Source organism: Aquila chrysaetos, chromosome 5, assembly GCF_900496995.4.
Source record: "Aquila chrysaetos chrysaetos chromosome 5, bAquChr1.4, whole genome shotgun sequence".
Classification (NCBI taxonomy): domain Eukaryota; kingdom Metazoa; phylum Chordata; class Aves; order Accipitriformes; family Accipitridae; genus Aquila; species Aquila chrysaetos.
In genome coordinates, this window is record NC_044008.1 from 60,089,649 (window position 1) to 60,117,524 (window position 27,876).

Below are 27,876 nucleotides of genomic sequence, written 5' to 3' on the forward strand. Positions count from 1 at the left end.
TTTTTTTTTTTAAATGTATTGAATTAGGGAGAAAAAGAGCTTGATTTTTGTCCATCAGTTTTTGTTATTGCAATTACATTAGAAGCTTGAGGAGTGAAGACTTTCAAGAACAAATCCTATTTTTACAAATAGGAGGCAGCATTGAAAAACCTGCTTATTTTGATGAGTCGGGCAGAAATTTAAAAGAAAAATTAATTAGTTGTACTCATGAATCCTTACTCTGATAGCTTCATAAGTAAGTAGTGAGAAGCTTTCCATGAGTTTCTTGAGCATTTCTGTTAAGTGCCCCCACAGAGATACTCAGTCTCACAAGACTGCAGTTTAATCTAGCTCAAGGACTTTACAAACTCCACAAATCAAAGACCTCTTTTTTTTTTTTTCTTTTTAAATTCGTACTCTAGAAACATTTAGCAGCATCAGTTAACGCTAGTGTAGTGTTAATGCTGAGCTATGAAGCATTTCAGCATCAATAAATTTTCAGATTTTCCCATGGAAAAAATAGCTTGCACTTAATACATGTATCCTATATAGTTGTTTCTATTCCCTTCTTTTTTTACCTGGTTAAATATATCCATCTATTTATTGCTATGGCATAGCCTTAAAAAGTCACAGGATGTTCAGCTTGATCAAATAACACAATGAAGACCATTGCCTCTCAAGTGTTGAATTTCTTAATCTTATGCATCAGTGCTACATATTACTATTTCTATAAATATAAATAAATAAAATAAATAAATACAAATAAAGTAAAAAACTCCAAAGGCTCAGAATGAAACCAGACTTTATTTTTTCTTTAGGAATTTCACTTTAGATTCTCAGGTATTGATTTAAATGTATGAACACCTATATTTAACCCTGAAAATTTCCAGAGTTTTGAAGATTTCCATGCAAGAGAAACTAGTGTTAGGATGTACACACGTGTGTGCGCATGTGTACACAAACCCACCATAATTTGTCCTGTGGATAAGTTGTTTTAGGGTGTACTTTTATTGAGACAGAAACTGTGACCTTACTAGTGTATGAGATTCAGAGACTTGTATAGGAACAAGGTAAAACCACAGGTAGGAATTGCTGAATAATTACCTTTAGACCAACCTGAGCAACAACCTTCCCAAGAGGGCAAGCTCATTTAATGGTTCCTAAAACTCAATCTTGTGGATGTCAATGGTCATGCTTGATTATTTGCAGCAGTGTTTTATGAAAAAGCAATAAAAATGCATTGGGAGTGTACAGAGGAAAAAGGGAACAATAAATGGTTTTAGTTTTTCAATTGAGTCCCTTTGGTGTGAACAGGTAGAGGCTACGTTTCATGCTGCTGTGCCTTAGCTATTTGAAATGTGCGTATGTGTGTGTATCTACCCAAAACACTGCTGTGCTCTGCTAGCTTATGATCGACAAGAGACCGGCAATGAGAGGAAAAAATTCTTATGTTTGTTTTAGAGAGAAAGCAATTACAGTTACGGTTAAAGGATTAACCTGTTTTTCCAGCTACCTGTACGCTTATCTGCAAGGCCCTTTGGAGAGCCACACTAACGAGTACAAAGCTTGGTGAGAGGTAGAAAATGTCATGCCGTACACTCTAGATTATTCCTGATGTTAATTACACTCTTCCACTTCTTTCCTTCCCTCTTCTGGGGTCTGAAAACTGTCCCACAGTAGCAAATGCTGCAAAAGCGACAACCAAATAGCCCCAAGTATCCACTAACTTATTTAACCAGAAATGTCTGTGTGCCTTTGGTGCGAATGTAGGTTACGCATACGTGGTAGTTTCAACAACTTGGGGAGCAGGTAGCGCTGCTGAGAGAATAGCTGGTTCTCACGTGATTTGAGGTGTTAAAGGTAGGCTGAGTGTTTTGGTGGATAAAACACTGGCCTTTCGACCTTGCTTCCCGTCCAGCTAGAGATCTGGAAATAAATGAGTTTACTGCTGACACTCCAATCCCAGCAGACGAAACTTCACACCAAAATGCCCCCACGTATAATTTGTCACGTTTGGCATCTGCTACTAAGAAAAAGAGCAAGAAGCGACCTGGCGCAGAGATGTAATCATCTTTCACCTTCCTTCTGGGGGTGGGAGTATAACGGGGACAATCCAGAAATGCTTTCAAGTCTGGGCCTCTGAGCCACCTCCAGACATCGCTGTCTTTTGCAAACTTGTTACCGGTAGGAAATCACCTGCCATTAGGTTTGTGCAAGGCTTTTGAAGTAGATTGGCTAGAAAGTCAGAAATGGATTTTTTTTCCCTTTTTTTTTTTTTTTTTTTTTAGGATGTGAAAGAAAGTTGTCCTTGTAAGAGTAAATCTGAACATGTACAATACTGTAATTTGCTGGTCTCATTGAAACAGCTCGGTAACTGCAGTGCATTTGTTACATGTAATTGCACCTGGGAGCATTTCTGGTGCATCTAAAACTTAAGTTTGTCTGAAAAAAATCACTATTTGCCCACAAAGTAAAATGCAACTACTGTATAAAAATATGTGTATTCTTTGAAAGCTTTAGTAAAAGAGAAGCTGGGGTGCATAAAAAATTCTTTAACCCTAGAGATTTTTTAGGCTGAAGTGATAAGCCAGAAATGCTTTGTAAAGCACACACATTATTTAATAAATACTGCCATTTCAGCATCAATGGACAAGTTGCAGAATAGGAGTATCTGCCCAGAGGAGATGATAATTTCAAAGACAGGGTGTGCTGGGGAAACCCAGAGGAGAGAGGAACTGAAGTTTGGTTTGCTGGGTTCTGCTAACTTCCCTCTTGTGGCCATAGAGCCATAGGACCATGGCATTTCCTTCTGCACAGGCGTTCACACTGAGGAGAGAGTATTGCAAAATAGCAGTAGCTGTGGGGAATGGGAAAATTTAACCCTTCACAGAGAGGAGTTAGCAGATGAGAAGAGGGAGTAAAACCATTTGTACCGAGTGTGGGGATCCGCGGGGAATACCAACCTCTGCTGCCCACAAAGTATAGCTGAGATCATCTTCAAGCCTGCATGGCTCTGCAGCCTGGCTTTCTTCTGGGGATGTGTTGATGACAGGCTGCCATTGTTCTGCACCGTGGCTGTCCGTCAGGCTGGCCCCCGAAGAAGGAGGTAGGAGGAATACAGGTTTGATCTTAACACGTAGTTGGGGGCTTTGCCATTGCCTTCTTGAAGGTTTTAGGTGGAAGGCTGTATTTGCTGTTTTCCTGTTATAGGGAGATTGTGGGCTTTCTCTTCCTTCAGAAAGGATGTGATAAATCTCAGACTTACAGTTGCTTTGAGAAAATACTTCACTCTCAAGAAATTGTCTGTTGGGGTAAGACCTCTGAAGGTGTGTAAAGCATGGGATGCTTTTGGTGTATATTACCAGTCAAGAACTACTCCCAAATTTCATTGACATGAGTGTTTCCAAAGAAAATAAGGAGCTCAGAGCTGCATCTGTTGGATTTGCTTCTTGAGTTTGTCCAGGCAAACCTCCAAACTGGACAGAAAAGAGGGGAAAGGTGCCTTATCCATATTTATTTGTGGGTTTGCTGGTCATTATTTATTTCCTGAGCCTCAGTTAGCATCTCTGCTACTGCTCTGCTTAGTGAGAGCAAACAGATCAGGAGATATTTTGAATAATAGGTTTGAGAAGTAGGTGAGGATAACACTCAGACCTGTAATTCAAGCTCTTATTGCATCGGTGAAAAGGTTTGGTTGACTTCTGGACGCAGTGTTAGGTGGTTCACTCTTCCTCTGTTCAGACCTCTGAAAAAAAAGAAGATACAGCTAGTAATGTTATCACTCCCTTCAAAAGAGAGGGCTTTTGGAGGGATTTTCTCAGTATTTTCGTTCTCAGGTCTTCATTTAGATAATGTGACTTCCCCTAACTCCATGGAAGTCAATAAGGTTTATACCAGAGCCTTGGCACTCTATAAATTAAATATTAGGAGCAGTGTTTGAAGTTTAAAGCCCTCCCTCCTCCTGCTAGCTCAGATTTTCTGCTGCTGTGCTTTTTTCTTTATGCCTGAGCACCTTGCTGACAAGTGCTAATAACAAAATGCCAAGAGAGGGTCCAGTCGGAGTTACCACACATTAAACATTCTGAACTTGTCCTTTTGCTCATAGATTGTGCATAATTAATAATTAAACGGTTTCAGTTGTAATGGGTTGACCTTCTTGAACTGTTCATTATTCACAAGGCAAAGGCATCACTCAAACTTTTTTCTTATTGCCCTTCCCCGTTCTCACTGTGCGTGCACGGTTCGGCTGGTTTTGAGAAATCAGAGGCTGATCTTGTCTTCTCCTGCAGCAGATCCCAGTTATGGAAGTGTTGCTTGGATGCTTAGGGTAATAGCCAGTCTTGGGAACAAGCTGCCTGGGGCTGTAAGAGGCCAATGGTACCTTGACCCTTACAACCGTTTGTGTCTTTACTGCCATTTTAGCAGCATCCCCAATATGTAGGTCTTCATGATATTGGTTAAAAGGTACGGCATTTAACAAAGATGAAAGAACCATTTCCCAGTTTTAAATGAGTATACCTATTACCCACTCCTTTCAAATCTAGGTTTTCTACTTTTTTTGCCTCTATAGTATGATTTCATTGTGCAGGTGGGTAAAATACGGCAGGCCATCGGAGTGCAGCTGGACTGTTCCCTATGGTTACATCAAATGTGACTATATTGCATCACACAGACGGCATAGACTTGATAGAGACATGTGTAGCTTTGCTTTATTTCCTCATATTCCCATCTCTTTGAGTGTCAGCCAAGGTCCGGGGAACTTTAGGATGCAATATAGGATGTATTTACTTTGTATAGTTTTGGAAATTTTTGCTTTATACCTGGTACAACAACATTGTGATTGCTCAAGTTACAGAGGTGGCAATAGCAGCACTTTCTCTCATTAGAAATAGCTCTAACTACAAAATAATCTCACCTTTCTACTACTCAAATGGTCTTTTATAGAGCAATATCAGAAATTGAAATATTTTGGTCATTGGTTTCCCTGGGCAGATACTGAATGGATGTTTTCTCCTTCTAAGGTAAAATGCAGCATTTGAGGCAGCTTTTCAGTGTTCACCTTTGGAAGCAGTTGAGGGTCTGTACTTTCCTGGTTCAGCTAAAACCAAAATCTGCCGCCTCCTCCTTTATCTTACTTCTGCTGTAAAGCAACAATTGGCTCATAGGTACAGGAGTGAGATTAAGCTTTTTGTCTGCACTGACCTTTTTGCCCTGAAACACACTTGCCAGCAAGTATTTCCTTGAGATTGATGCACTCTCCCAAAAGGCTTTCAATTTCTCAGGCAAATAGCCAATAAATTTGTGGGCATCCACTCTAAACTCCTTCGGAAGACTGCATTAAAACATCTAGTTTTCATACTGAGATCCAGTTGGTGTTCATCTCCACCCACCCACCCACACACAATCTTTTCCTGAGCTCCTGAGAGCAAACCAACCAAGGCATGGCCATGACTGACAGGTCTACAGCAGAAAAGAGTAGGCCTGGATGGGGTTGAAATACCTGCATTGTACAGAAAAATGTGCCAAAAATACCCAAAAAACATTTACTTTTATCCAGGCGAAATTTTCTTGCATGCTTGGGCAGGAGCACCTTGTCTCCTGGCTGTGACGCAGTACAGGAGCTGCGTGGTCAAGGCGATAATACTGCCGTTGGAGCAACTTCTTCCCTTGCCTGCATGAACCCTGATGCCAGCTTAGCTTGGGATAGCCAAAGGGAAATGCTGGTGGCTTCAGAGCAGTTCATCAGCTTCTCCTCCCCTCTCATAATGAAGTTTCACTCTATTATGGGTCCGTCATATCTTTGTGATTGCAGAAATTATCACCTACCAAATTAGTGTGAAGTGCCGTATGCCTATTCTGTTCCCCAGCATGGACTGATCCGAGCTGGCAGCCCCATTACGGGGACGTTTGTAACAAGCTCCTCACTTGCATTTTACTTAGAATAAACAGCGGGGGTAGATTGCTGGGCAGAGTCAGTTCCCTGGGGAATGGGCTCTGATAGCTTTGTCCTGTAGTTTTCAAAATGGTCTGTAATATGTGCCCAGGGTATTTCATTAGAATTGTAGAATACCAGGTTGGAAGGGACCTCAAGGGTCATCTGGTCCAGCCTTTCTTGGCAAAAGCATGGTCTAGGCAAGATGGCCTGGCACGCTGTCTAGCCAAATCTTAAAAGTGTCCAATGTTGGGGAATCCACCACTTCCCTGGGGAGATTGTTCCAATGGGTGATTGTTCACACTGGGAAAATTTTCCTCTTGTGTCCAGTCAGAATCTACCCAGGAGTAACTTGTACCCATTACCCCTTGTCTTTTCCATGTGACTCCTTGTAAGAAGGGAGTCTCCATCTTCTTTGTAGCCACCCTTTTAATACTGGAAGATGGTGATGGTAAGTTCATTTCCTACCCGTTCTGCTTTGAGTCTGTCCCATCTGGGAAAGCGGCTTTTGCCCCTGAAGGTGCAAGCCCAGGAAGGCTCTGCCGGACAAGAGAAAATGTTGGGGAGAGGTAAAACCTGCTAGGCTCCACGCTATATAAGCAAGCCTGACATTTTGCTCTGCATTTTCTGTATTAATACGAGTAATTTTCATGCACAGTTCTTTGAAGTGGAGAAAGTTTAATTGCACTGCTTATTTCCTTGTGTTCCTTCCACTCTCCAGTGGAAACCTTCCTATATTGATGTCATTTATAAGTTTAGAAACAATAACCTCTCCCTCACCCGGTCTAAGTTCAAAGAGAATTTGGGCATGTTATATCAAACGCTCCTTGTATTTAATAGAAGTCTTTGAAAATTGTAAAGCAATTTTGGCTTCTCCTTTTACTCTTCAGTTACTTTTGATTTAATTGTATTTTCCAGCAGTTTCCAATTGTTGGAATTGGAAACAAAGCCTTAATAAGAGTTCTAGTTAATTTTCTGTCTTGTAATTACCGATCTCATTTTTCTGATAATTGGCCACAGCAATTATATGTATATTTACTAATCACATAGGAGGCTCTGCAGTTGTGTCTATCTGCCACCATTGATAATGGCACACACATTGCAGAGGTGCTTTTATCATCTTCTTTTTTCCACTACATCAAAGCTATTTCCTCGCATTCTCAATAATGAATACATGCATGCATTTGACACAGTTGTGTGCTAGAGAAATTGTTTGGCTCCCACCAAATGCTGCACGCTCTGAGTTTCTTGCCTGCAGCGCTGGAAGGTTGTATGTAATGATATATTGCTCATCCAAATGGCCAAAGCACTCCAAAGCACAGTGAGATTAAAATAAGTCATTCCTTTGTTAATTTAAATAGGTGCATGTATCATACTTTGCAGGGTACTTTGTGTAGGGATGTCAGGGAGGAAAAAAGCCGCCGAAAGGTATTTTTAATAGCAAATGAGAATAGATGAGAATGGAGTCATTTGCAGCTGCCTGTTTTATGTGGCTCTCTTGTTCCAACTGTAGGTCTAATGAGATGACACTGTTAAAGTACTCTGCAGTGTAATTTCATTACATCCTGAGCTGTTACACTATAAACACAGTGGAGCTCTCTGTCATTCTTGGAAAAACTCCTAAATTCGTAAAGCCCTTCTTTGCAAATGGTGATGTTGTTTGTTCCCTGTTTGTATTTTTTTCCTTGTGCTCTTAATTTTTTTTTTTTTTCTTTCATAAATATTGGGTGGCTATTTTCTACCGCTAGACTGGTAAATCCTGCATTTTTTTCCTCTTAAAAATTCTTTCGCCTTTTAAATCTAGAACAGACAACATATGAGGACAGCCTCTAAAATGAATAAGTGTAAATAAACATGAGTGTAAATAAATAGCAAATGCAAGTGAAAGAAACAAAGGTCAACACAAGAATAATTTCACAGCTCTTTGTTAATTACAAGACCATTTGTGTGTTACTTAAATAATCATTAATTTCTCATTTACACTTTCCCTACCTTCCTTTTTACCCTGTGGCTATCATTGTCCTTTTTTCACCTCCCCTCAGTGTCTTTCCACATGTTTTTACCCATTGTGTAATACTCATTAGTTGAAATTCAGTGTTTTATAACACATTCTCAGAAGAATTTGTACCTTTCTCCCTCAAATTCTCTGTGTGAAAAGGGGGCTTTGTCATTTCCTTGGTTTTTTTTCCTTTTTTCCCATTTGTTTTGTTGTTGCTGTTATATTACTCTCCTTATAAAAAAAAATATCTTCTCTCCTTCTGACTCTGCTTCTTGTTTCAATCCAATCCCAGGAATCACCCGTCCTTCCAGCCGGGGAGTTCTCTGAGCCATTTGTACACTTCATCACTCAATGGTAAGCTCAGTTTGCAAACATGCCATGCCCTCAATGTAAATGATACATGCCATTAACTCTGCAGCTCTGTGAGACCTTATGGCTTTCCTTGCATCCTTTCTGGGAGAAGAGGGACTTGGGGGCCTTGGGCAGATGGGGCAGCAAAGCTAAGCAAACTGTTTAAATTATGTAAACGTTATTTACACAAAGGGTCGTAAAAGTACTTACAAGGGTTTTTCCTGTTTTAATAAACCTGCCCTGAATGTGGGTGCAGTCTTGTGCACTGAGACTCCCAAGAATTCATCTGGGGGTAAATAGGCCACAAAGACTCATGTGTATAATATCATTGTTCAGGGCTTTTTAAAATATTACCTATAAAATTGCCTCAATATTTAAAAAGGCAAGCAGCCTTGATTAATTCATTGGCTTTTCAGTAAGTAATTTTTACTGAGAGTCACATTTTAAAACACACCACTGGGTATATTTTCTTTCCTTAAAACTGAATAGTTCATTGAAAACCTTTTAAATTAAAGGAGGATTGGGGAGAGGAGGAATTTGTAGGCTAAAAAGTACAGTTCTTGAGTGATTAGAGAATAGAAATCTTGAGGGTAAGCTATACTAAAGAAACAAAGTGAAGGGAAAAATCTTTTTTTTTAACTGTTGCATCCCCCCCCCCCCCCCCAAAAAAAAAACAACAGGGTCAGCCATTTATGTATGGCGAAGAAATAAGCTTGAATTCTGTAAAAATACAATGTGTTTGATGGAGAAACATCCCTTCTGCAAACATGCACTTCCAGAGCTGGATGCTCAGCTGTGCTAAATCAGATGGAGCCATCACAGTGTGTGCTACTGCAAGCTGCAGCCGTGTGGCCGAGAGGGAATCCTGCTTCAGGGATTCGTCCTCCTCGAAGTCCTCGGCCCCACGCAGATCCATAGGTCGGGCTTCACAGCGCTTTCAGGTTCTGTAAAGTATGCCAGGACCACTGCAGCAAAAGTCGCCTAATGAAATTGAATTTTGAATACGTAACGTAGGAGAAAGTACCTCTCAGGACTGACATAGTATGTAACAAATAATACAGGCACAAAAAGCAGTCTGATTATCAGTTAATTAAAGTAACTAAATAATTAAAGTTTGTGTAACACAGGCCTCCGTTTTGAATAGTTTCAGTTTACAAAGAGCAGCGCTATTTGGAGGATTCTGCAGCGCAACTAACTGATGCGTGTGGAGGTCTACGCTTTTTATCCTTGCAAAAAAATTGATGACAGACTGTTTTAAAAAAATTCTCATTGAGGCAGAGGGAGGGATAACCTGTGTTAAAATTTCCACACATGTCAAACTGAAGCATAACTGATGGTGGCTAATAGCCTTATTTTCCCTGGGGATGCAGCTACTTTGGACTGTCAGATTAGAACTGCTACCAACCTACTCGTCAGACAGCTTGCATTACTTGCTAATGCCTGTATTAGTTGATGCTCGTAGTTATTTGTAGGGAAGGTAAATTGTATCGTTCATACTTCCAATTTACAGCACAGATCATCTAGTATTTTAGATACAGTGTTATATTGGCTGTACTTTTTAGTGGGAGGCACTACTGTTTAAAAAAAGCAACTAAGAAGAAACTATATACTATTTAAGCAATCGATTCCTTATGAGTATTAGAGATGTCAAGTCAACGGCATATCAGACTTTATGACTTTATGCCAATTACGCCATAAACGCTGGCTGTTTGGATGTAATCCAATTAGTCAGTAGGCAGCTCCTGATGGTCACCTCTGTGCCATGTTATTGTGTTCCTTCATGCAGCTAAGCACAGCCTTCAATAGCTAATTGCACCTGTTGCACAGAAAACTAGGACTATTTGGATGAGAAACATGATCTTATAAACAGGTTAATGCTGTGTAATGAACTATCACCCTGCAGTGTAATGGAAATAAATGTGGAAAAATTAAGGTAGAAACCCCAGGGTATTGTGCGTTCTCTTGAAGCTGTTTAGTGTTAGAGTTAAATTTCCCACCTGTTTGTATAATACTTTATGTCGAGCTATGTAATCATCCCTAGCAAAATGAGAATCAACTTACTGTGCCTTCTGAGCTGACTGGTTTTCAGTGATCTCTATATTTATACACTTCCATGGTTACAAACAGTGTAGACCACCACATCCCGTAAGGGAAGGGATGGGAGGGAAGGAAGAAATCCATTAACATTTTGGTGACTGTTAGGAACCTTGTCTTCCATTGACACATGATACAGTTAAGAAATACATTTAAATTCTTCACTCTGTGTCAAAAGAGGGCATTTTCAGTATTTAAGCAGGTAGAGTAAATAATCAGTTGCTTATATATGAACATTTTGTTTCATGACACATAGCATGAAAAAGCAACCAAAGGAAAGGCCAGCACCTGAAGATTTAATGGTAAGTGAAACTTCACAGCCCCTCCGTATGTATTTGTCTGTGAATACTTTATATTCATGTATATAGAAGTGTATCCATTTTTTTCTACATTTTTCAGTATGTACAAATTTAAATCTAAACTCTTTCTGGCTTGTGCAGCAATTACATATTTACAGAGAGCACACAAACTAAAGGTGGAATTACGATTCCGCTGAAGTTGATGGGTATTTTGCTGTTACCTTCATCGTGGCCAAAACTTCACTTGTGATTTGGGGAATTAATACAGAACTTCCACAGCCAGTATCAGGTTTCAATCAAAACCATTTTGATGCTTAATACAGTTTTTTCAGTTTGTATGTCCAGGGATTACAGCTTAATGTAGGTCTCTCTTTGTCGTCATTTGCCAGTGTTAACCTTACAAAATCTGAAGATTGAAAACAGAGGATATGGTCAAAATAGTGTATTTTTAATGAAATGCAGGAGCCACTGTTTTCACTTGTATTCATGTAAAATGAAAGTAGATTGGCTACAGAAGATTGACTTAATATGTAGCTTTCGTCTATCCATAGAAGGGCTCTCAGTGTTGGAATCTGAGCTCAGAGACCGCTTCTTTTCCTTGCAATTGTCATTTTTTCAGTAAGGCAATAATAGGGTACCTGCTCTCAAGCTGGTCCCTTGTGTCTGCGCATTTAGTGCAGAGTGCTGTTTTGACTGTTTTTAAGCAGCTAGAAAAATACTATCTCAAACAATTATTACAAATATTTACAGTAACTTATATAGTAGATAAGAGTTGTAGTCCCCTCTGACTCACATCAAATATCTTTGATTTTTAAATCTTTCATTGCTTTTCTTTATATGCTGTGTTTCCTGTAACTTGGAGGCTTCCTTAAAATCATCATAATTTATTTTCTGTGCATTAAATATCTAGGAATAATTTTAACAGATTTTAACAAGGTAAGGACGTTTGCATCATCTCATTTCTTGCTTACATGCTGCGAACTGCAAGTAGCATAAACAAGTATTTCTATTGCAGCTATTCTCTAGTTAAAGGCTAATCTCTGAAGGTGCCCTGGGGCAGGTATCTCACAATCCAGACTAGTCTCAATTTAGATCCTGGTTAGTAAAGTATTTAACTGTGAATCTAATTTTAAGGATATTAACTTCAATAGATCTACATTTGAAGTTAGGCACCTGCTTAAATACCTTGGTAAAATGAGGCCTTAAAGTTTATCAGAGCCCCTCCACTTTGTGGTGTTGTGTGTTTCATATGAAAGGCTTACACTGCCTTATTTTGTCTTTTTTATTAACTTTTGATGGTTGGAAAATTCTTGCAGTTAGTCACATCTGAGAAAACTTGGAACAGGTTCTAGAGATGTAGACACATTTACCTTGTGCACTATTATGCTATGGCTGGATAGCTTAGCTATTAAAACAACGGAATAGGGTTTCATAAAACCTATATCTGTTTGTAAATGCATGTTTCTGTGATGCAATAGGCCTGCCACTTATAAATAAAACATCTGCAGATTGCACATACCCCCATAAGTATATATGTATGTTTGTAAGCAATAACACCACTCCAGGGTGTAGAGTCATAAAAATGAGGCCAAAGGGTGAGTGCCTGCAGTACCAGGGAAGTGCACAGATTTATCTTTACAACTACATGCCCTGGAGTGTGCTAGTCTCCTTTTAAGGAGGTATTTTGTAAAATAATTTTAAAATTATAGCAGTGCAGGAAAAAAAAAAAAAAGCCTTCCTACTTTTTAAACAAAATCTTTTGTTTAATGCATTTTCCCCCTCATGTTACTTTCTATTCAATTATAAATGAACTTGCAACAACAAGTACTAAAGCATGAGGTAGATGGCTGCTGAAATCAAGAAGTGACCCAGTCCTTGCCTGCAATGTGGCTGACCCTCATAAGCTGCCCTAAATTCCCTCCCCCAGCCTGACGGGACCAGAGCACCCTGTGCTTTTCTGTAACAGACTCGCTATTAGCTCAGTGGTTGCTCGCCAGTCAAGCCCTTTACATTCTTGCACTTACCCAGTCTTGTCAAGGAGCACTTTATTTATAAAACTCATATGCATATATACATTAGCATAATATGTCTATATACACACAGCATATCTGTACATACATATACATATGTGTATATAAATTACCATACTTTGTTGGAAAACAGGGCCAGAACAGAAGCTGTTACACGTCCTCTGAATTCTAGAATTGCTCACCACAATATCCTAATTCCACATCATCTGTTTCTGAAACCTCTGTTGTAATTCTGACGGATATCTCCCTGTTAACTATCGGAGTGGGGAGAGTGATGCAGATACTATCAGTGAAATCCTGGACTTGTCAAGGTCAGCTTACTGTTGAGTTAAATGAGAGCAGGATTTCACCTTGTTCATTGGGTTTGGTTTGGGTTTTTTTATTTAGAAGAAATGTACTAGCAAGGATGAAAGGTGTAACGCGTAATCATTGTTAGCTTCAGACAAAACAGTGGAGTGCGGGCTTTCTCCCCTATGGACATTAACCGTACTGGAAGTCACTATTTTGTAACCAATTTAGTATAATTAAAGACTGAAAGCAAAATGAAGGGAGCAGAACATCAATCTTTTTCTACTCTCCTGATAATCAGTGAATTGTTAAATGCACTTTAAGAGCCGACTAACAATACCTGGAGTGCCAGATTGGCAACTCGGGTGAAGTCACAGGGTTACATCAGGGATGGATTTACCCTGTCTATCGTGTTAGGAAGCCCTTTTTTATAGAAGTCACTATGCACATTTTGTCAGAAAATAGGGCCAAAGCCAAGGCTGTACGAAATTCCTATATAAAGTCAGGCTTTCTAGTACCATAGATATTCTTGTGCAAGCGAACACTGAATTTCCATAACAGCTGGCATAAATCAGGTTCCTGTATTTACCCTCACTCACTATGCCCTTTCTTCCATATACCCATCCACAAAGCAAGATACATCAGTTGCTCTCTGTATACATAATCAATGATTTAATTGTTTCAAAGTATTTCAAATTAACAGACTTGTTCCGCAGGAGTGAAAAAAAAGTAATTTCAGCAAGCAATGGGAAAATTGTCCATCCAAGGAAAGGAACAATCTTTATAATTCACCAGTGGTTATTCTGAACCTTGTGCTTACAGTGTCTGCTCTTTTGTCTCCAGTTTGTTCCCTCTTAAGAAGAGAAGGGCGTACGGTCAATTAAATTGAACGTACTTCTGTCTCAGCACCAGGGAAGACTGTACAACATCTTAGCATATTCCTCTGTCTCTCCTCTCTCCCCTTCCAACAAGAAAAGGAAAATCTCAACAATTCTTCTGTATAAAGATTCCGCCGCGCCCCCCCCCCCCCCCCCACCCCCCCCCGCCCCCCGTGAACTCCCTGTTTTCATCTAAAACATGGAGTTTTCTGGCATCACAAGCCTGGCTCCCAGGGACATGCAGACATGTGTGTGTATTTAGCAGTTGTGATCTGGCGGTACGGGTAAGGTTTAAACTCCTACTCGTGCTGAGTGTATGGGTAGGCATCCATGGGCTGGTTTGGCTCAGGAAGCTGTAGATCTGGCTGTATTTACGGTATTTTTCAGAAGCTTTCCATTCTAAGCTCTATTTAATGGAATCTATGCATAGTAAGTAATCAGGTCAGAGAGAAGCAACATCCCCTGTTTGAGATCAATCGCTGGCTAATACTTTATCTAGGCCACTTTATTATCTCATGCTGATTCCATTCCCATTCTCCTCCTCCTTTGTAGCATGCACTTCAGCTGTGGTAAAAGTACGTATCGCATACATATTAAAAACATATACCCATTCTATCTGTATGTAAATGTGTGAGACACAGCTGGATATTGCAGGAGTTTGATTTACTAATAGTTATTATCTGTTCTAGCTGTTCAGAGGCAAAGAGAGTTTCAGAAAACAAGCTAGCGCAGAAATTGCCTTTATGATATCACTATCCTGCTTTGGTAATTGTTTAAAATCTCTTCTTTAGCTGGAAGCTTGGCCTTTTTATTTTGCAGATTGTATGCGCTTTTTCAGAAAACCAGCAGAATTGTTGAAGTCTCTTGTCGAGTTTTTTGTTAATACAGCATTGAACTCTACCAAGCTATGTAAGGCTATTTAAACGAAAGCGATTTACTTAAAGAAATTGTATTTGAAATACCAAATGTCAAGCACGTAGCAGTTATTCCTTTAAGCTTTCCCAAGGATGCATAAAAGTACAGTTTTTAGGATGCTGCTTGGATTTCTCAAGGAGAGTATTGGGCAGGGAGAGGCAATGCTTTTGGCCAAGGATACAGTCACCTCCTGCACTTGATTACTTTTGCACAGATCTAACAATTTTTGTTGAAGTCTCCCAATTTTAAATAAAACTACTAGCTTTTCTCCTTTTTTAAGTTTAAATAACTGATGCTTTTTATGTTGGTGTTTTATTAATTTAGAAGATTGTATGATAAATTGTACATCACCCGTGTCAAAACCACTGACCTGCTGGAAAACATGTTGTTCTTTGGGTTTTTTTATTTTAATGCCTAGTGCAGTTTTGAAATTTCCCATTCCTATGCATTCAGCAATCCTTCTCTCCAGTTCGGGAATAGCATTTAGACCAGGCACCCTGATCTCATTAGTTACAATGGGCATTTTTTCAGATAGACTGTTTGTATATTTAAATGTGTTAAGATATGTGTCAAGATATTACAGACTCTCAAAAATGGATTCTGGATGGCTGTTCCCCCATCTCCAACAAGCATAGGAAATTAAAAATGCAAAGCCTTTAAATTTTATTTTATATATATTTATTATATTTATATTTTTATATATATATAAAATTATATTTTAAGTAGCTATATTCTAGAGGGTCTGGACAGTAGCACTTCTTACCAGGTAGAGCTAAACTTGTTTGCAGCTCATTGTGTTAAACCGTTGTTTGTAGCTCTTAGGAAACACTTTTATGGTTTAAACAAACAAATGGAGGATCAGCATAATCCTACCTGGATTTTCATATAAACCTTCAGAATAAAGCCAATGAAATACTGCCACTTATGTTTGTCAATAAAAGAGATTTCCAGCAGCTAATTTGGCTTTTGCATTATAGCAGTGGCATCACTGACTGAGTACCAGAGATGGCTGTACAGGTTGGGTTTTTTGATGGTGTTAAATTTTGGGAAAGACCAGAGGGCTGTCTGCACTTTGCTTTTCACAAACACATCCTGTAGATCTTGTGAAGACAGCTTTACAGATAAATGTTTTCTGTCTGCACCTATCCAGATGTTTATGTGTCATTGCTGGATTGCAGTGAGCCAAGAATTTTCCCTCTTTGGCTACTTAGAAGTGTTAGGGTTTTTTTTTCCTGAGCCAGTACAGGATCTCCTATCAGTGATGATTTGTCCAGCGTGAAATTGTCCGTGCTTGAGCCTGTGATGGATAGCTTTGTTTGCAAACATTTAGACTCTCCTCTGTCACAATGATCCCAGTCGTTCACCCCATGACAAGGAGAAATTCTGACAGACACCAAAACACATGCCAGATTTGAAGGAAAGGGCGCTCTCCTCATTTCCCAAGGAAAAAAGTACAGAGCCAAGTATTTTAGCTGTTGTAAATATAGAATCATAGAATCATTTAGGTTGGAAAAGACCTTTAAGATCATTAAGTCCAACCATTAAATATATATGATAAATATTTAAGTGTATATCTTCAATCTATCAATTCAGACATACAGTGGACAAGGAGTTCTGGATCAAATCCTGAAAACACTGGAGGCGATATCAGAATTTATATTGACTTCATTGACGCTAGAATTTCACACTGGGGCTCAGGATGCTCTTGTTACTTACTGTGTGTCATTATCTTCCTCGCTCAGGGTAGGTCAAGAGTTGGAGAAAAAAATATGTATTCTTTCAGGTGGCTGCATTGCTCAACCTATTGCCCACTCAGCTGAAATGGGGAAAGGTGGGTTATGGATCTTTCCCTCTCTCTCTTTCCCTCTGTCTTTAAAAAAAAAAAAAAAAAAAAAAAAAAAGCCGTTTCTGTCCTTAGGGGTATGATTTGTTCTTCTTTGTCACTTGAGAAATCAGCTATCAAAATGGAGAAATACATTCTATCAGTGTCACTAAATCCAGCAATTACAGAAGACTAAGATTGTGACAAGGTTAACTTGTGAGCATTAGAGTTTTAAGGTGTTATATTCATTCACTGTCTTCTGCAGTCCCATTGCTCATACGACCACTGACTTTTTACAGAAAACGTGAAGATCAGACTTTCTAACGTGCCCTAAAGCAGTGCAATACACTAGCACTTTCCAGTGAAATGTTGAAAGAAGTAACTTGAGTTGGCTCGAAGAAGTATTGAAAATCTAAGGAAATTGGACAAAAACAAATTGGCAACAGCTTAGAGTGATACAGTTAGTATTTTTGGTTACTTGAGTCTCCTGGGCTTTGCAGTTTAATTTGAGCAAATGTTTCATTTGGCACTTCTGGGTGTTCTGTAGTTCTCCAGGCACAGAGACAAATATTTACATCTCGCTCATTTTGATAGCAGAATTGCAAATCTTTCAGTTATGATACATAGAGAAGTTGTGCATTTGTCTTGTTGATATTTTTGTCAGCTGTCTTCCCTACATATTTATTAAAAAAAAAATCTGTTACCTGTTCCAAAGTAAGAGCCATATCTTTAATTCCCAGAATATTTTCCTTCCTGTTCATTCCAAATTCATGAAGGAATTTGCTCTAACAGGCAACTGTTGAAATCTATGTATGACATTTATTTGTGTAATAAAACCGGAATTTTAAATTTATTCAAACACACTGCATTGAGTAAAATTGCTGGCATTTGTGTAGTACCAGCTACTTGTGGGTCTGTACTGCGATTAGCACCTCAAGATGCTCCTACAGTATTAAATAAGTGTAATAATTGCCTATGAATAAGCGGAGTATAAAGCAGGAGATAGAGATATGGCTTCTTAGTGACCTGTGTGCATTATGCCTCAAATCCCTTAATCAGATTTGTGCCGGTTGATTCTTGCATCTGCAGAAATTCAGCTGGAGGATCAGGGCCTAAAGTAGTAAAAAATCAATTAATACTACTTTCTAATTTGTGCGGTTGACAAAAATGCATATAAATAGGGGGACATTTTTCTACTTAAGAGGGCTGCACTGAAAGATTTTTAATTGGATTTTCATTGTGATTGACAGCATTTGATTATGACAGTAACTTTATTTGGCTGGACTGTTATAGCCCTCTTGTTGGGGGTGGGGGGTGGTTTTTTTTTCCATCAAAGCTCTTTTTTATCCGCTGAATCCCAGCGGAGCAGCAGTGCCTGTGAAAGAGCCTTTTAGCACCTTTGTTGCAGCCATCCCTGGTGATGATTGGACCCAGCTGGTAGTAGATAAGAAAATGTGCCTTTCACAAAGAGGTTGCATCTCCCGTCTCCCTCGTTTCAATAATTTTAAGAGCCCCAGAAACCTGTTGAGGATTAGAAGTAGCTTTAGATGTGAAATGAGTGTTAAGTATTAGTAATCGGGAGATTAGGGCCCCGGGGACAATGGGAGATAAACAACTGCAATTAAGGCAAATCTGCCAGAGTAAACAAAATTTAGCAGAAACAGATGCCCTAACCATTTTGGGGGATTGATTGGAGGGCACCGAGGAATCGATTTTTGTCTTGTTTACACTTCCAAACCCCTGTGATAAACTGGGAGGCTAAATATTTCATACAGCCTGATTTTAGTTAATTTTTTTCCAGCTCCTCACAGTAGGCCTGCTCTCTTCTAACAGTGACCAGGCCCGAGTTTATTCAGCATTCACAGGGAGCAGCTAATTGTCTATGAAGGGCCCCTGTGTTTAAATGGGCTTGACAGGAATTTAAATTTTGTTTCAATCAACCTCTGTGCTCACAGCCTGCTCCAGTTTCTAATTTTTAAATTAAACATGATTTTTTTTTTTTTTTTTTTTTTTTTTTAAGCTGCGGCCTCTCCTCCGGAGCCGGCTGCTCGTGCTCCCACCCAAGGCAGCTGCCGCAGCACGGGAATGCGCAGGTTTATTAAGGCCGTAATAGCAAAGCACGACGAGCCGCAGCCGTGGAAAAGTTCATTGTCCCATAAATGTGCATCTGCCTGTTCGGATTTAATGGGAGATGCTGGGGTAAACGCTCGGCTGGTGTAAATCGGGACGGCTCCGCCGGCGTCTGCCTGCATGGCTGGAGAGAGCCGGGGTTCCACTGGGGAAAGGCTCCCGGTAGGGAACGGTGGCATTAAAATACAAGTCTGAGAGCAGAAATGGTTTTCGTGGCCTCGGTCGTTTGTTCAGTGACCTTGTGAGAGATTCAAAGGAATTTTTTTTTTCCCCCAAGCCAACTAGCGGTGATATATTTTTGCTTTCTTCTCTGTGTTTTCAGCAGGGCTCCGCATGTTTATTCGGACGTTGTTTCATACCTGTGCTTTTTCGGCTCCTGAGACGGGGTGATTTGACAGTATGTTCATGTTTGATCATTTACAACTTGCTTTATTTAGTCTCTTTACTAAACCCGGCAAACATGAGGATGTTATTTTGCACTAGATGCAGACGGTGTGTAGGCATGTAATGCAATATGATCGTACGGGGTACTTTTAAAAACAACTTGTTCATTTGCAGGAACTTCATCATGGAAATGCTAGCGAAGTGCGGGCTGTTTCATTCTCCCTTTTTGCTTCCAGCCAGATCATTTTCTGGGGTTTTTTCGGTTTGTTAGTTGCTGTTATTAGAGTGTATATGTGTGCAGACATGTGTATGCACACAGCATTTTTTACTCCAAGGTTTGGGTGAAAAACATTTAGGAGATTGTTTCTGTTTACTCCAGCTTAGTGATTTTCTTTCCTTTTTCCCTGTCAGTAGAAACCAGTTTCTCAAAACTTGGAGACAACAATCGTTTTTTCTACCCTTCTTTCCCAGTCCAGGGGAACACTTAGTCCCTGTTTGAAGGAAATATTATATCAACTTTCAATGTCCGACTAGCTCTATTCAGTGTCAGCGAGACTGTTCCTGTGCTTGCAGTGATACATGAACTGAAGACACTTCTGCAGGTACATCTACATTAACATTAGAGTTCAGGTCAGGTGTGCCTTTTTGGTGTGAATCTCCAGCTCTTTCAGAGCTACCACTCTTTCATTCTCATCACAGACAGGTCTTGAAGCTCATGAATTGAATCAATATCAAATGAAACCAAACCAGAAGATGTGCTCCAGGCACACACCTAATGAGCTCCAGCTACTAATGGGCACTGTGTCCGCAGACCAGACCAGAGCTGGTCAAAAGTAAAACCTCTTCCATCCCTGAAACACTGCACCAACCGTTACACTCTGCGGATCTGCTTCTGTTGTCGACAGCTTGCTAATGTTGACATACTCTATCAGCCTTGGGCCACTCTCTCTATTCCTCTTCTACAGCTCTTCTTAACCTCAGCGGCACTTGCAAAAGCACACTCCAATTATATTTTGGTTGCCTTAGTTTTTTTTAAGAGTCATCACAAAAAAAATACCTTTGCTGGGAGTTAGCTCGTTTTGTTAGCTAAGCACCAAGAGGCATGCCAAGCACAGTTATCGGTTTAACAGCAAATATCAAAAGCAAAACTGCTGTGGAAAGAATGATCTGCAGATGGGCAAATAGACTCCTCTGTGCCACAGCCAAAACCAAAACTCCGTAGTAAATTTAAGACTAGTATATGCCACAGAAAGAGAACAGCAAAAATCAGGCCCACCCATGTGTGTACCCGTGCACGCCCTGGGGTCCTGCCATAGGAGGGGATTGAGTTGTTTGAAGTCAAGTCCATGCTATAGAAGTCAGAGGAGCTGCACTAGTTCCTGCTAATCTGACCTGAAAAAAAATTCCCTCTTGACCCTGAGTCCGGTGATGAGTTGCCAGCCTGGACACATCAGTCAAGTGCACAAGAGGTCTCTGAGGACTGTTTTTAGGGCCACTAGCACATTGTTTGGCTATGGCCAGTGTCCAGAGCTTCAGAAGAAGGTTGAAAAAAGGATTTTAATCATAATGGAAGGATCTGTATTGCTGTTTAAAAATGGAAATTCAGGTGTGATGTGTGGACAGTTCCTCTTCAGGTTAAGGTTTTCAGGTTTAAGTTAAGCTGTTCTTCCTCTTGGTCCATCCATTACACTTGGGGACTGCCAATATTTAAAGACAAATTCTGTAAATTTCAGCAGAATTTTGGTGCCTCAACAAAACTACTAAACCAGCTGAAAATCACTTGCGATTATCATATAACAAGTAAAAGTGCATTGGTAAAAGTTAATCTACAAATAGATAAATAATACGAGGGAAAAAAAAAAGGGAATCCTCAAAAAAAAAGGATAAACAAGAAATATAGCTCCAAGACTTCACCGCTTAGTAGTGTTATCCATTTATCTTTGTTTGATACATTTTGTATCATCTTTTCACTGTCTTAAATATCATCAGAGGGATAAAGTCATTAGTGTGCTAATCTAGATAGCCATAGTTCTAACACTGACCTAGGCTAATCTGCTTTTGCAATTTCAAGAACTATGTTTGACTCCTCTGAAAGTAACCTTAAATTGTAGTCTTGTAAGAATTCCAGAGCTGTATCCTTCACTCCTTCTCCTAATGAGGTTATGACCAAATGCTCATTATAATTGCTTTAGACTCCTTTTAATTTTCAAGCTTATTAATCATAAGAAGAGTTATTTAAAATTGCATAAATTAATCTTAGATTAAAAGCCCATCAAAGCCTCGAAACAATTAAGAATAAGTAGGATTTCCCTGGGGCAGCAAGTTTTATTTTAATAGTGTAGTCAGGTGGATATCAGAACATTGAAGTATGGTAGTGATTAATGTATGCAAAATTTAAATGAGAGTTTTTAAATGGCAAATCTAAATCACATATTGACCTAACTGTAGGCTTTAACTGCATTGTCTGTCATATATTTAAACTGTTTAGTAATCAACATTTTAATTACAGTGTATGTTAGGGAGGCCGTGCAACAAACAAAACTCACCACTTCCCGACACTCTGCGTGGAACTGTTTAGCAGGCTGGGGCTGTGCTGTTAGCTGCACAGAATAAGGAATGAGGAAAGAGAGCAGAAACTTCAAGGAGACTAATGATACTTGATTTTACTTATGGATGTGTTCTTGTCCTTGCTTCATCTCTGCCCAGAAAACACCACCAATCGATGCAGCTTTCTGGCCCTCTTTGCTACCCCCACCGTTCTCTAGGCAAATTGGTCCTTTCTGCTCTCTGAGCTGGCAGAAGCTACAGGTGATGTCCTCATGGGGGTGGGAAGTTCTGTGAAAACACTTATCTTCTGACTCTTGGAGTCCCTGTGCCCTCAGCCTGCCTCTGCCACCCACAGCTTTGCAGGCTCCTGCAGACCTATTGAAGCACTGTGTCTTTGGCCCCTGCTATGGGAGATTTCACTCTAGCAGCCGGACGAGAACAGGCTCTTAGGGATGCTGAATTCCTTACCAAGCACAGCGAGAGGCAGTCCTTGCCCTGAATAGTCGCTATTCTGAGGATAGGAACTGGGAGAGAGAACTGGGCCAGTAAACACTTGGTCCCAGATCAAACGGAGCCATGAAAGTACATAGGAAAAGCTGGCACTTTGTGGCTAAACTTGATGTGATTTGATATATGCAGTCCCATCGCTGCAGGTGCTGCATGGAAGAGACAAGGAGGCTTCATTTCTGGAGGAGAGTGTCTCTCAAAGCAAGGGTTGACCATGCTGGTGCTTTGGGACACAGGGGTCATACTTTCTAGACATGCATGCTAAGCTAAGCCTCCCAGCCCCTGCTGTTTCAAGCACTTCAGGCACTCACCTTTTTTTTTTTTTTTAAAGGGTTACCTCCCATGGTCAAAACACATCCTAAAATTGCAAGAGTGAAACAAGAGATGCAAGAGCTAGATCACACTTAAATAGTGTCCCACAAGCTCTTTTCACCCGTGTACATATTCTGTGTCTCCATGGATCAATGCGAGTGTCTGAAGCCTTCAGATTTTTTTACCCTACTCAAGCCTTAGAAGCAAGCAATGGAGGGAAGCCTGCTGCATGGAGTACCCCCTGAGGAGGACTCTGACACCTTCTGTGCCTGTGAATTAACAATGTTTTGGGAGTCAGCAATAGAGTATTGGCCTGAGGATTCCTCACTGCTATTCCTGGCTGTGGGAGCAGAAATCGGCCTTGTGGATAGCTAGCACAGATAATTAGAACAGCATTTAGTTTGTCTTGTCCTTGGAGGCAGGAGCTCTCGACGTAAAATCCGCCGCTACTGGAGGCAGTGGTAGAGTGTTGAAATCTTAGATGTGCTGAGGTCACTAGAGGGGGACACAGGGTCAGTCCGGGGTAGTTTGGGTTACTCAGCGCTTCGTGTTTCCAGGCATCCTGGGAAGATAGTATAGCTCCAGAGCTGAGATTTGGATTTGTCCTTTTGGAGGTCCGACTTGTGTTCCCATTAAACATGTGAATGGGCAAGAATTTTCCCTCGAGTATGTGCCCTCAGTTAATTACAAGAGCTGTAAATAGCATAGACACATTGGTAACGATGGGAGAACTAGCTGGGGTGATAACTGTGGTGTGCTGTTTTACAGCCAAGTTCTTATTTTCCAGAATTGCAGGGCTTGCGCTCCTTCAGCCAGCTAGGGATGAGCTGCCAGCCAGACTTTCTGATTTAACATTTGCGCTGTGGCCATCTGATCAAGCTTGCCTTTAAACAAAGAGGACACCTGCAGTGGAGGAAGGCATGGGACATCCCAGGTCATTCAGGAGCACAAGAAGTGTCGTGATTTGATCACATTTTACGCTGAGTTACTGCAGACACAGGCTGGAGTTCTGCCGAATGGCTCTCAAACGTGGTGGTGTTGGGTGGAAATGGGTGCAGATGCAAACAGACAGGTCCCAGGTGTCTTGCAGGCAGCGATGGGGCTGTGCAGAGCTGGGTCAGAGGATGCTCTTCCTAGGTCTCAACTCCTACTGCCAGGGAAGCCTTACCAATGTCCTCGGGGATTGGGGGATGGCAGGGAAGGGGAGCAGGTTTCCAGTTTTCATTTTATTCTTAAAAGGTGCCCCAGTGCTCAGAGGTGCCATGTTTTGTGCAGGAAGAGCTCTTGTGTTGATGTATCTGATGCACCACAGAGACATTCAATGCTGCAAAGCAGTGATGTGCCATTTCTAATATTGCCTAATAAACTGCTGCATTGTCTTCTCCCTCCCCCCTTTAAAAAATGGCATCAAAATTGCATGTTAAGCGGAGAGTGAGCTTCCCTTAAAGCAGCCTGTAGCCATCAGTAATATTTATTTTCTCTATTTGTTTTAAGCCTGTGAAGACTGTGGTTTCCTCCATACTGTCCTGATGGAGCCCTGACCAGCAAGCGTGCAATGCCCCTAGCCCTAATGTGCCATTAATGATAGGTTAATGTACAGTATAATGTTTTTTGGACTATGGGTTCATTACACTTCTGAGTGCAAGGTCCTTCTGCAGAGCGCCCAAGGTCCCATTGCATTATATCATGCAATAAAAATACCCTTTTCATATCACACACTAATAAACTGTATTTGAAATGCTGTCTAAGGGCACTGCCATTGTCTTGATAGTCTGTGTCTGCAACAGTTGGGATCTTTTTATTATGGTTTTTGTTATGCTGAATTCAAATTTTTAAATGAAATGCATAATTTGTCTGTGCTTCTTTGTAATAAATGGAGCACAGTCCTTTAACTGCACAGTCTGGGAGGATTCCTGTAAAAGAGAGCATTAAAAGGATGGCAGTGTTGCAACCAACAGCAATGCTGCTTATTTCCTAACATACCTTGCGTAAGCATGAGGGCTTTTATTGTCATTTCTAATTTGCTAGGTCTTGTGGTTACATTTGGGTGTCATGCAGTCGTTAACATAAGACCTTGGTCCCTCAAATGGTGTCCCTACTTCCTCCTCTGTATTCATATGGTTTACGTTAACGTCTGTTTTTGCAGCTCGCTCCTGGCTGCAGGGAAGACGGGCTTTCAGGATGTCGACAGGCAGCCCCCAAGTGTTTGCAGCAGCAGCCGTAGCCGGTGCTGGCTCTGCCGGTTCTCCTGCCCGTGGCGTTGGAGCGGCAGTAGTGCTCCCGCAGACCGCATGAGCAGTACAGCACAGGGTGCCTCGATGGCACAGCTGGCGCTGGCCTTGGCCGTGTAGGATTGAAAGTCAGGGCTTGGCTCTTCTTGCCACGGAGGAGAAAAGGAGGGAGGGCAGCACCCCGGGAACTCAGTGCTGCTTTTGCTGTTGCCAAAGCAGTAGGAGATACTGAGGTGGTGCCATGGGGGCACCTAGCTGTGATCCTGGCAGTAAGCACAGCCCTTCCAGCCTGGCTGCGGCATGGGCAGGAAAGCCACGGCACTGCTCATCTCCCTGTGCAATCTGTTGCTTAAGCCACAGCCATCCCGTAGATCAAGGGGATGCGGGATGGTGTTCCCAGGTTCCTCCCCTTAACCTTCATGTCCTCCTGCATTGGTGCAGCTCTCTGTGCTGGCTCAGGTGCCCCTGGGCAATTCCTACCAGGGCAGTGCAGTGAGCAAGTACTGACCCTGGCATATACTCCAGGAGAGCTCAGAGTAGGTCATGCTGCCCTCCCCAATTAACCTCTCACTGCCCCAGTGAAAAAAATACAAGATGACGACGTTGTTGGTTAGATCTGGATGCGCTGTCAAAAAAGAGTAGTATCACTGAGCACCATTTGGGATTAAGGTTCCTGTCTGTGTCCTCCCCGTCCCCCTCATGTTCTCTGCCCCAGGAAGCACCACCCTGTCATTTTTGCAAATTCAGAAGGAAATTTGTGACTGACCGGTATTTCATGTTGGCAATGTACTTTGTCGCCATCCTGGCTAAGGTTCGTAGCCGCCTATTTCATGGACCTTTTAAACCAGTCTCACAGTAAACGCTCACTTGTTTTGTGCCTGGAGAGTCCTCTGAAGTCACAGAAGCATTGCTTAAGGGATATTATTTATTGTCCGCCTCTCCTTTGGCAGTGTTTAGGAGCCTCAGTGTTGGTCTAAACCTCCTTGGTGCTATCCAGACAGAAGGATTTTATAGTCAGTGGCAGAGGAGCCTATTTATGGGTGAGACTCTTGTGAAGCTTTGATCTTGCCTGGACTTGTGTATGAGAGGCAGTGTAAACTGTTACGTATGCATTAGACTAAATCGCTGAAAGGATTCAGGTAGCCCAGGTGCGGGGCTGTGGGTGATGCACAGGTCTTGTATTAGGGCTGTGTCCCAGGGGGACTTCCGTCTTCCCTGGACAGTTCACCCTTGCTCCTACCAGCAATACCGGCGACCAGATCCAGAGCAGAGCTGCATGTGGGCACCTGGTGCTGGAAAAGGCCCGTGTGTCTGCAGTCCTGCTGAGGATGTGGTGTAAAGTCTGTTGCAATAAGCTCTGGGTGGGTTAATATCAGAAATGAAGATTCCTCAGGCTGGAGGAGAAGGCCATGAAAGCAAATTGCTGAATTTTAAGGGTAGGTAAAATTACAGAACTTTTACCCTTGAATAATGGCAATTTAATTGACTGGGCTAAATGATTGATGGTTTGTGAGCAATGAGTTCAAATTACCAGGGTTGTGTGTTCAGGGGGGCACTGCCCTTTTAATTTCATGTCAGATATTTAAATCGTTTACATCACCCTCTGTGAGGCGCTCCCCTTTGAAAGAGTTAACCTGTCTGGTGGGACACTGCAACTTGAGAAATGTACCCTTTATCAAGAGAACGAGATGAGACAAGTTCATTTAAAAAGCCTGGTTTGTCATTGTTTATCTAATTTTCAGAGTTGACACACAAAATTAGGCTGGCTGACACTCACTCTGGGGCTATCCCTGGCCCCGTCCTGCCTGACCTTTTCGGCTCCAAGCTGCTGTGCGCTCGCCAGCGGCTGCTTCCCCTTGGCTGCAGAAATCGCTGTGCAGCTGTGCATCCTACTGAGCCAAACCCCTGGCCGGGGTAAGGCAGGCCAGTACCTGGCCAGTATGGGGAAGCAGTTTGGTGGTGGCTTTTCAACCTATTTTCTCCTGCTTGGGTCTGCTGGACGTACTGATTGCCAGGTATTTTTAAGGCTGGGTATTTAAGAATTGGCAAGGAGGCGGTTACTGTTTTCTAATGAACACGCATAGAAGTCTGAGCAAATACGAAACGCGTGGGGATGGGATCAGGTCTGTCATGGGGATGTCCCGCGATACCTTCAGGCTCCTCTCATGAGCATCTCTTTCCTTGCTGTCGTGCTTCCCTCCGTGATTACGCCTGTCAGTGTTGCAGTGAGCTCTTGCACATTACTGAGACTCAAATGTTGGCTGAATCATCACTGGTAGGGCATGAACAGTCTCCATTACAGTGATTTTACTAAGGAAGGTTTAATATCAATCTCTTACTTGCCAATTCACAGTGGACGTAAGTGCCAGTATAGAAGAGCTGTGCTCTCTGCTGATGTTAGCGTGCTGCTGGAGCAGGAGAGCTGGGTACAGCTCAGCACCCCGACTGCTGCTGCCCAGGGGGATATGAGTGCAGGGCTGATCTGTGCTGGAAGCCAGCTAACTTCCCCACATCAAAAAAACAGGTGGATGGATGCTGCAAAAAAAAGCATGCACACCACACCGAGCAGAGAGTCTAATCTCACCGGGGCAGTGAGAAAACGGCTGCTGCAACAGAAAACACATTTCAAGCTTCCACACATTTAACTTTTTTCAGTGTTACTTTGCAAAGCAAAATAAATCTGTACGGGAATATTTAAATACAGCAGGTTGCTTGTGTTTGTTTTAGAAGATATTGCTCACTGTTGAAGTCAGGGCTGGGACTTTTATTTGTGGCTGAGACACTCAGTGGCCAGAATTTATTAATAGTGCCCAAGCTGTTGTGACTTTCATTTTTTTTCTTTCTTGAGGTGACAATTTATCCCAGCCCCATCCTGCAGCCTGGGCATGCACTAGACCTGGAATGGTGCAGCTGCATTTGTCCTTCAGCAGTTTTGGTTTTTACCTGGTTTTTTTTCCCTCCTTCCTTCCTTCCCTCCCTGTCTAATCTCCCTGCCCCTTCTCTCCACTCTCCCTTCCAAAGATATCTCCAGTTTAAGGCTCTGGTTTCTGAGGTGTGCTTGTTTTGGACTGTGGGCATTAATGGTTGCAGTACTCTGGATGCCTGAAAAGGGGGAAATGGGGGACTAGATGCTGAATAGTGGCAAAATGCAGACAACCCGTCAGGGTGACTTTATGAA

General features: G+C 41.5%; 1 protein-coding gene across 4 annotated transcripts in view; it reads left to right on the top strand.

Annotated features, from left to right (window-relative positions):
* The window catches only part of MAP2K5 (mitogen-activated protein kinase kinase 5), a 141,528-nt gene that overhangs the window by 106,351 nt on the left and 7,301 nt on the right, over positions 1-27,876 (top strand). For all 4 annotated transcript variants that reach the window (XM_030012951.1, XM_030012952.1, XM_041123748.1 and 1 more), the window contains 2 exons: positions 8,203-8,264; positions 10,612-10,657. In XM_030012951.1, the coding sequence (XP_029868811.1) occupies positions 8,203-8,264; positions 10,612-10,657 (108 nt within the window). The remainder of the gene's footprint in view (positions 1-8,202; positions 8,265-10,611; positions 10,658-27,876) is intronic.